General features: G+C 39.3%; 1 protein-coding gene across 1 annotated transcript; it reads right to left on the reverse strand.

The window, feature by feature from the left end:
• Positions 1-2886: 2886 nt before the first annotated feature.
• LOC138420521 (olfactory receptor 56A3) lies at positions 2887-3834 on the reverse strand. Its single transcript, XM_069553756.1, has one exon. It carries the CDS (start codon positions 3832-3834, stop codon positions 2887-2889), a length of 948 nt encoding a protein of 315 aa, XP_069409857.1.
• Positions 3835-9925: the final 6091 nt, after the last annotated feature.

Raw genomic sequence — 9925 nt, forward strand, 5'->3', positions numbered from 1 at the left:
AGGTTTCCTGCTCATATGGTAGTAAATTTTAATAATCTCACTATTAAATGTTTCATAGAAAATATATTCTATTAAAATAATTCAGTTAATTTAAAATACATACACTTATGTGTAAATAGTGTAAAAAGAAACTTAAAGAATTATAAATTATGATTATTATCATCTACCTTATGGTCAACCTTTGATAATAACACTTATTTACTCTAGCACTAAGCACTAATATTCCCTACTTAAGATGAGTAAAACTTTTATTACATTTTTCCTTAGGCTCTATAACTTTGAAGATTTATACAGGGCTCATTTTCAACTTTGTCATTGCAAGATTTGGAGACTATATGTTGTAAAAAGCTAGTATATAAGCCATCTTTTATTTTAATCTTTACATATTGAAAGAGAAATCGCTCAATCCTGTTCGACTCTTTGCGACCCCATGGACTGTAGCCTACCAGTCTCCTCAGTCTATGGAATTTTCCAAGCAAGAATACTGGAGTGGGTTGCCATTTCCTTTTCCAAGGGATCTTCCTGACCCAGGAATCGAACCTGGGTCTCCCACATTGGGGGCAGATGCTTTACCATCTGAGCCACCAGGGAAGCCCTCGTTACATATTTGTTCCTAGGAATTAGCATTCTTAATATGCACCTTTTAATACAAGAAATCATCATTTAACGTCTAAAATCCTGGCTTCCTTTTCTCCATGTGGCAAAGCAAAGAAAAAGAAAAATTACAACAAAGAAGAAAGAAGATAGCTGCACCTTTTTTCCAAAAAAGATTCATTTATCCCCAATTCATTTGGTCTCCTCCCCATTTGGAGTCTAGAGCTGCATTAATTAATACAGTAGCCACAAATCACATGTGTCTATTGAGCACTTGAAATGTAAATAGTTCCAACTGAAAAATGCTTTAAATATAAAATACACACTGGGTTTCCAAGTTGTTGTTGTTGCTTAGTCACTCAGTTGTATTCAACTTTTTTGTGACCCTGTGGACTGTAGCCGGCTAGACTCTGTGCAGGTGATCGAATATTGGAGCAGGTTGCCATTTCCTCCTCCAGGGGATCTTTCTGACCCAGAGATTGAACTTGGGTTTCCTGTGTCTCTTGCATTGCAGGCAGATTCTTTACTGTTGAGCCACCACGGATTTCAAAGACGTAGCACATAAGAAGAATGTATACCATTTCACTATTAAATTGTTTTATATTCATTATGTACTGTAATGATAATGTTTAGATTATATTGGAGTAAATAAAATACACTATTATAATTAACATTTTAATTTTTGATTTGGCTACCAAAACCCCCAAATTAAATATGTGGTTCAAATGGAGAGAAATATTCTAGAAGACATCTTCCTTTGTATCATCCATTTTAGAGAAATAAAGCCATTGCTAACTCTGTTTACCTTGTTTATTAAATAAGTCTGTCAATACTGCTTTGATATGGGCCACAAATGTATAAATGTATATAAACAAAACAATGTAAAGCTTTCAGGCATATATTTTAAAAATGTGAACCTTGTACTGGTCTATTTTGGGAGACAAAGTTGTGTAAAATTTCCTTAGTCTTGGGAAAGTATGTGCTCTAAATCTCACAATGTAGCTCACTGAAAAAATTTTTTTACATTCAAGTTTTTTCTACTGGAGAGATCTGAGCTTGATATACAAACACTGTTACACTAATACAGATCTGTCCATAAAGTTTTAAGTTAGTATATTAATGTAATATTGTTAAAACTTGAAGACTTCAATATTTTCTAAGAGTGGCTTAAATTTAATTTAGAGGAATATTATATCTGTATTCGTAAGACCTTCCCATTGGCATCCAGTTATGCACATTTTAGACTAGATAAGTTTTTTGTTATGCTAAAATCTTTGGGAAAATGAAATTTTGGGGAGATCTTTCATTTGAGAATTGTTATTCCTGGAATTAATGTTTGTATTCCTCCAAACGAAACTTTGAGCCACTGAAAACAGCAATAATGTTTTAATATCTTTGTACTTTAATAGCTAACAGAATTCCCAGAGATACAAGCAACTTTGGGAATGAAACTGTCCAAAGAAAAGAAAACATTGTCCATCTAGTCTGTTTTATATTTCAGAATTATTACTAGATCATATTCATAATGCTTGCAGTTCTTTAACTCATTAGCAGAGCTCTATTTGCATACCAGATACGGTGACACTCTGGATTCCAATGACAGGTGGTAATGAGAATTTAGAATTCTCTTAAATCTAATAAAACTCATTGATAACTCATGAGCAATTAAGAAGAACACCTTGTTTTTGGAATGTACATTGCCAGAAATCACCTTGCTTTCTAGAAGAGAAGATAGAGATAAAGGCCCAGACAAGAACAGAGCAGGGACCAGAAACAGAATCACTGGCAAAGAAAGACAATCACGTGGTTCAAGGATGAGAGAAAAAGACCCAGTTAAAGACTGGTAGCAATTCTCCACCATTCAGGACTGAAATGTCAACTCCTATTTTTATTCTCCAGTATATTCCTTACCGTGGAAATAAAAAGACATTACACATTATACAACACAATCCACCAAATATCCACAGTTGTATACTTCACATTATAAATTTTATGTCATATTAACAGTTGGCTATTCAGGAAAGTAAATCTCTTAGAGCCTTCCCTAAGGAAGCATAGTATTTTATACAAAATAGGATAATAGGTGCGGGGAAAAAGGAGAAAGGGCCAAGAAAATTCCTGATTGAGGAGTGAGAGAAAGAGAAACTCTAAATGAAACTTCAGCATTATTAAAGGGAGACACATAGACAGTTCATCCAGTTTGAGAGTAAAACTTGTGAACTTCAGTCCACTCATCCATTATTGATTCAAAAATCATCCTATTTTAGGATGCAGAGATCCAAGTTGTCTTAATTACCAACCTTTTTTCAGTAACCTCTGGATTCCTTGCTTGATTTCCCGGGTTCGCACCCCATAGACAATGGGGTTGAGGGCCGCAGGAATGACATGGTGGAGGACATTGAGCAAGACTGGCACATCAGGGGACACCTTCTTCTTCGCCACATGAGTGAGGACAAAGACCAGGAGGATGGTGCTGAAGAAGAGGATCAGGATGAAGTGGGAGCCACATGTGCTTAGGGCCTTAGCCACAGATCCTTCTGCCTTGAGTCTCAGAACAGCCCGCAGTATGAGGGTGTAGGAGAGGAAGATGAGGATGAGGTCAGATCCCAGCAGAGTCCAGCCTCCAGCAAACTGGTAGACACTATTGATGGTGACATCATCACAGGAGAGCCTGGACACAGACATATTGGCACAGATGCAGTTCTCAATGACATTTCTCCCACAATAATGGAGTCGTACAGAGAGGATGGGGATGGGCACTGTGAAAAGGACATTTCTGGCTAAAATAAAGATGGTTGCCTTTGCAACAAATTGGTCCGTGATGATGGATGGGTACCTCAATGGTTGGCAGATGGCCACATAGCGGTCATAGGCCATGACCATGAATGTGCAGGACTCCATGGCAAGGAAGCAATTCATGATGTACATCTGAAGGAAACAGTTAAAGAAGCTGATTGATCTGAGATCAAACCAAAAGATGGCCAGGACCTTGGGGATGACAGTGAGGCAGAGTGCCATGTCCAACAGGGAGAGGAGGCTGAGCAGGTAGTACATGGGCTCGTGCAGAGAGGCCTCCAGCCGGATGGTGATGAGGAGGGTGGCGTTGGCCCCCATGGCCAGGAGGAAGAGAAGACTGAGGGGCAGGGACAGCCAATGCTGCCAGCTGGGGGACCTGACAAAACAGTTCAGGAGGAAGTCTGAAATTTCAGTGGAGATGCTGCCATTTTGGTGTGCTCTCATATTTTGTCATATATTTCTTTTAGTGATCTGTAAAATTAGGATAAAATTTAGCTACTGATTCAAGGTGCATGAAGATAATGTAGAATAAGTTGCTTTAATTAAGTGAAACTGTTGCATCCTAGCAGATTTTCCAGAGCCAAAGAAATTTATTTGTATATCCTTTGTGCCATACTACTGGTATATTCCTTTTATGTTAAAAAAAATAGAACTGGAGTGATATGATTTGTCTATATATGCTGGATTTATTCAAGATTATTAGAGCTTTTAAATCTTTATAGAAACTAAAAGAAGGGAAAAATAACTTAGAAAACTACTTTGTGAAAGGTGAATCTCCAAATTTGTACTCCTAAGTTTCTTCCTCTTTTTTGCTTTTATGGACTACATAGACTACTGTTCATATGATTGAACTATAGCAGAGACATTACTTTGCCAACAAAGGTTCGTCTAGTCAAGGCTATCATTTTCCAGTGGTCATGTATGGATGTGAGAGTTGGACTGTGAAGAAGGCTGAGCACCGAAGAATTGATGCTTTTGAACTGTGGTGTTGGAGAAGACTCTTGAGAATCCCTTGGACTGCAAGGAGATCCAACCAGGCCATTCTGAAGGAGATCAGCCCTGGAATTTCTTTGGAAGGAATGATGCTGAAGCTGAAACTTCAGTACTTTGGCTACCTCATGCGAAGAGTTGACTCAGTGGAAAAGACTCTGATGCTGGGAGAGATTGGGGGCAGGAGGAGAAGGGGACGACCGAGGATGAGATGGCTGGATGGCATCACCTACTCGATGGACATGAGTCTGAGTGAACTCCGGGAGTTGGTGATGGACAGGGAGGCCTGGTGTGCTGCGATTCATGGGGTTGCAAAGACTCGGACACGGCTGAGCAACTGAACTGAACTGATAGCAGTACAACCAAGTAAGCAGCAGATCCTGGCACAAAGTAGGGCAAAAGAAAATGACTCTATCTCCTCAGCTACCCCAAGCTGACAATTCACTTATACTTATTTGTCTTTAATTAGGTAATTTAAAAACTATACACTGAAAGTAAAGTTAGTTAATCTGTTTTTTGCCTAAAAATTCATTTTAATTTGATAGGTACAGATCCTGAAAAGAATTGCTTTTTTTCTCTTTGTCAGATTTTCATATTAGTAGGATTCCTAATCTTTGGAAGAAACAACCTTAAAAGGAGAGTGAGAAAAATCTCATAGCTATGCGGGAGCAATACCTGTCATTAAAGATGAAAAGCTGATTCTTCTGATTACAATAGCTTGAGGGTGTTGAAGTCCGCCTCTAGAGTCCTTCCATCTCCAATCTGCTTCCCTTTTCCATCTTACAAACTATAACCCCAAATCTCACCATCTCCAGGATACTTTTCTTATCTGAGGATTTTAAAGTAATTCTCGAAAGAATTCATAATTCCCTGCATAGAAGCAGGGAAAATCTTGAAATGACCTTCAGAGGGTCCTGGAATAATTAGCAATTCAGACAAGAAAATCCATGGGGAAGCCTAGTGGAAGAAACATGATTTTCATCTCCTAAAGTGCTTTGGGATAATTATTTCTAGTAATAAGATGACATTTCTGAGAACAATGCAAAAAGATTATTTTGTCTCTTTTCCTACTAATTGACCATTCTTTTCTCCTCTTTATTTCTGGAAGGTTTGTTCCTACATGTTCTTCAATCCATGTCATTCAAAGAGCACTGAAAAACCTGTTCAACCTTAGAAGTAAAGAAGCATCAATTTCTCACCCTCTCCTTTTCCATCTTTGCTTGCATTCAAAACTTGCCAATTAAGCACTAGGGCTGAGGACCTGGGGCTAATGGATACTGGTTCTAGCCAGGAGTAAGAAAAAGCCAGGAAAGTTGAAGGTTCAAGACTAAAGTGGAGACATAGACACCCAAACTTTCTCCTAAGCTGCAGGTTAAGCCACAGCATAGCACTATGGAAGCCCTGTTTCATGAAGTGGAAAGGTTGTTAGGGATCACCTAACTCCATAAAGGGCTTTCCTGGTGGCTCAGTGGTAAAGAATCCACCTGCCAGTGCAGAAGAAATGGGTTGGATCCCTGGGTTGAGAAAATCCCCTGGAGAAGGAAATGGCAACCCACTCCAGTGTCTTTGCCTGGGAAATCCTATGGACAGAGGAGCCTGGCAGGCTACAGTTCATCAGGTCGTGAAAAGTCAGACACGACTTACTGACTGGACAACAAAACTGCACAAAACTCAGATAGACCTGTAAGGCATCTCTCCAAAATTATAGACATTATTGAGGGTATCCAGTGCCAGATACTTCACTGATCTTTGAGCATTATTTTCTCGTTTTGGCAGCCACAGCTTTTTGAAACCCTTTAATCTGAAAATCAATCTGATTTGAAAACTGAGGAACTATTTTCAGATCCCCACTGACCCCTAGTTGTGGTCTCTGTCCTCAGTCTGTGAAGTTATATAGACTAGGTTAAATTCCTGCTCCATGACTGAAGGGTTTGTGGGCAGAAGGTTTGCCTTAGGGCACCTAAATGACCATATTTATAGTTGTAAATACCCCCATTTTTACAAACGGGCTCTAGATGATGCATTTTCCAACTCTTCCACTATTTATTAATCTCCTATGGGCAAACTCCAGCTTCTCTGCATCTCTATTGCCACCAAGAAATGCCACCAAAGAAGAGAAGGACAAAGGAAGGAAGGAGGTCCCAGAGCAGAGGATCTCACCTGTGCTTACTCACCTGAGACAGGAGGCAGCATCTACCACCTGGTTTTCTACTTCAGCAGTACTGACTCAGGAATAGTGAGGAACACAGATTACCAATGAAGATATAGGTCTTTCTTGTCTTCTGGTTAATCTTGGTACAGCTGCCTCTCAGGCACCCTTCACCCAGACTTGCTTGCCAAAGATTTGAAGATGGGGGTCTGGCTCCATGGATATTGGAGCCTTAGATAGTTCCTGAAGTACCTGGGGTAGTTATACCTCTGGAGCCTAAGGGACTCTGCCCCTTGGGAACTTCTCCATTGTTGCTCCCTTTGGAGCAAAAAGCCAGGCAGATGGGAGAAAAATTATCTTTTTGCTTTTCAAAAGAAAGTACTTCTAATGATGGAGTCATATATACACAGGGTGCTCTGTAGGCAATTAGTTCATTTCCTGGGTTTGTGTATCTTACATACATCCCTACATGTTCATACTAATTTGTACATGCACACTTGGTACTTCCATAAGTCCAGTAACTTCACTCAGATGTTCTCTTGGAACATCTGCACCTGCTGTTAGATAGGTACATCCTGAATCATGCTATTGAATAGATCAATGTTATCTTATCATGAATTTATCATGACATTATAATGATAAAAGTGTAACAGAAAACTGAACAAAACATTATTGAGAAAATGAAATGCGTTTTTCAGAAAGAAAATTCTACATTAATTTTTGCTTTAAAAGATTCTTAAATGGGATTTGATTACAACTGATTTTTAGGAAACATAATTTGTTGATTTTTTATTTTTGTTAATAACTTTATAGGAATTAATCATTTATCTCAAGTTATGGGGACATGTTTTTTTTTCAGTTTCTCTAAGGCCCTTTGCTTTATTTTTATTTCTCTTCTGCATGCTTCAACATTCCTCCTTGTTGTCTCCCTTTCGGAAAAGTAAAAACTCAAGTGCACTTGAAATGTCTTTGTAATTATTCACTAGTATGCTTATTTAGTCCTATGCTCATTTATGGGAGGATAGTTTGGTGTTGAATTTATACAAAGGTCATAGGGTTGTAAGTCTGCTGCTACTTAATTTTCCATCAACCCTAAATATTAAAAAAATATATACATGCTCCAATATGTTCATATATGTGATTTCATTATTTTAAACCGCTGTTCAGTTTCTGTTATGTGTGTTTGCCCTTTTTCATATAGGTGGCCAACACCCATGTGACCTATAATTAATTGTTCAGTTCAGTTCATTTCAGTTCAGTTGCTCAGTCGTGTCTGACTCTTTGTGACCCCATGAATCACAGCCCTCCAGGCCTCCCTGTCCATCACCATCTCTTGGAGTTCACTCAAACTCACATCCATCAAGTCGGTGATGCCATCCAGCCATCTCATCCTCTGTCGTCCCCTTCTCCTCCTGCCCCCAATCCCTCCCAGCATCAGTCCTTTCCAATGAGTCAACTCTTCCCATGAGGTGGCCAAAATACTGGAGTTTCAGCTTTAGCATCATTCTTTCCAAAGAACACCCAGGACTGATCTCCTTTAGGATGGATTGGTTGGATCTCCTTGCAGTCCAAGGGACTCTCATGAGTCTTCTCCAACACCACAGTTCAAAAGCATCAATTCTTTGGTGCTCAGCTTTCTTCACAGTCCAACTCTCACATCCATACATGACCACAGGAAAAACCATAGCCTTGACTAGATGGACCTTTGTTGGCAAAGTAATGTCTCTGCTTTTTAATATGCTATCTAGGTTGGTCATAACTTTTCCTCCAAGGAGTAAGCTTCTTTTAATTTCATGGCTGCAGTCACCATCTGCAGTGATTTTGGAGCCCAAATAAAAAAGTCTGACACTGTTTCCACTGTTTCCCCATCTATTTCCCATGAAATGGTGGGGCCAGATGCCATGATCTTTGTTTTCTGAATGTTGAGCTTTAAGCCAACTTTTTCACTCTTCTCTTTCACTTTCATCAAGAGGATTTTTAGTTCCTCTTCACTTTCTGTCATAAGGGTGGTGTCATCTGCATATCTGAGGTTATTGATATTTCTCCCGGCAATCTTGATTCCAATTTGTGCTTCTTCCAGCCCAGCATTTCTCATGATGTACTCTGCATAGAAGTTAAATAAGCAGGGTGACAACATACAGCCTTGACGTACTCCTTTTCCTATTTGGAACCAGTCTATTGTTCCATGTCCAGTTCTAACTGTTTCTTCTTGACCTGCATACAGGTTTCTCAACAGGCAGGTCAGGTGGTCTGGTATTCCCATCTTTTTCAGAATTTTCCACAATTTATTGTGATCCACACAAAGGCTTTGGCATAGTCAATAAAGCAGAAATAGATGTTTTTTTCTGGAACTCTCTTGCTTTTTCAATGATCCAGCAGATGTTGGCAACTTGATCTCTGGTTCCTCTGCTTTTTCTAAATCCAGCTTGAACATCTGGAATTTCACGGTTCACATATTGCTAAAGCCTGGCTTGGAGAATTTTGAGCATTACTTTACTAGCGTGTGAGATGAGTGCAATTGTTCAGTAGTTTGAGCATTCTTTGGCATTTCCTTTCTTTGGGATTGGAATGAAAACTGACCTTTTCCAGTCCTGTGGCCACTGCTGAGTTTTCCAAATTCGCTGGCATACTGAGTGCAGCACTTTCATGCCATCATCTTCCAGGGTTTGAAATAGCTCAACTGGAATTCCATCACCTCCACTAGCTTTGTTCATAGTGATACTTTTGAAGGCCCACCTGACTTCACATTCCAGGATGTCTGGCTCTAGGTGAATGATCACACCATCATGATTATCTTGGTCGTGAAGATTTTTTTTGTACAGTTCCTCTGTGTATTCTTGCCACCTCTTCCTAATATTTTCTGCTTCTGTCTGCTCATAGCAAACACCCTCTTCCAACAACACAAGAGAGGACTCTACACATGGACATTACCAGACGGTAAATACCCAAATCAGATTGATTATATTCTTTGCAGCCAAAGATGGAGAAGCTCTATGCAGTCAGCAAAAGCAAGACTGGGAGCAGACTGTGGCTCAGATTATGAACTCCTTATTGCCAAATTCAGACTTAAATTGAAGAAACTAGGGAAAAGCACTAGACCATTCAGGTATGACCTAAATCAAATCCCTTATGATTATACAGTGGAAGTGAGAAATAGATTTAAGGGACTAGATCTGATAGATAGAATGCCTGATGAACTATGGATGAGGTTCGTGACATTGTACAGGAGACAGGGATCAAGACCATACCCATGGAAAAGAAATGAAAAAAGGCAAAATGGCTGTCTGGGGAGGCCTTACAAATAGCTGTGAAAAGAAGAGAAGTGAAAAGCAAAGGAGTAAAAGAAAGATATAAGCATCTGAATGCAGAGTTCCAAAGAATAGCAAGAAGAGATAA

Source organism: Ovis canadensis, chromosome 15 (genome assembly GCF_042477335.2).
Source record: "Ovis canadensis isolate MfBH-ARS-UI-01 breed Bighorn chromosome 15, ARS-UI_OviCan_v2, whole genome shotgun sequence".
Classification (NCBI taxonomy): domain Eukaryota; kingdom Metazoa; phylum Chordata; class Mammalia; order Artiodactyla; family Bovidae; genus Ovis; species Ovis canadensis.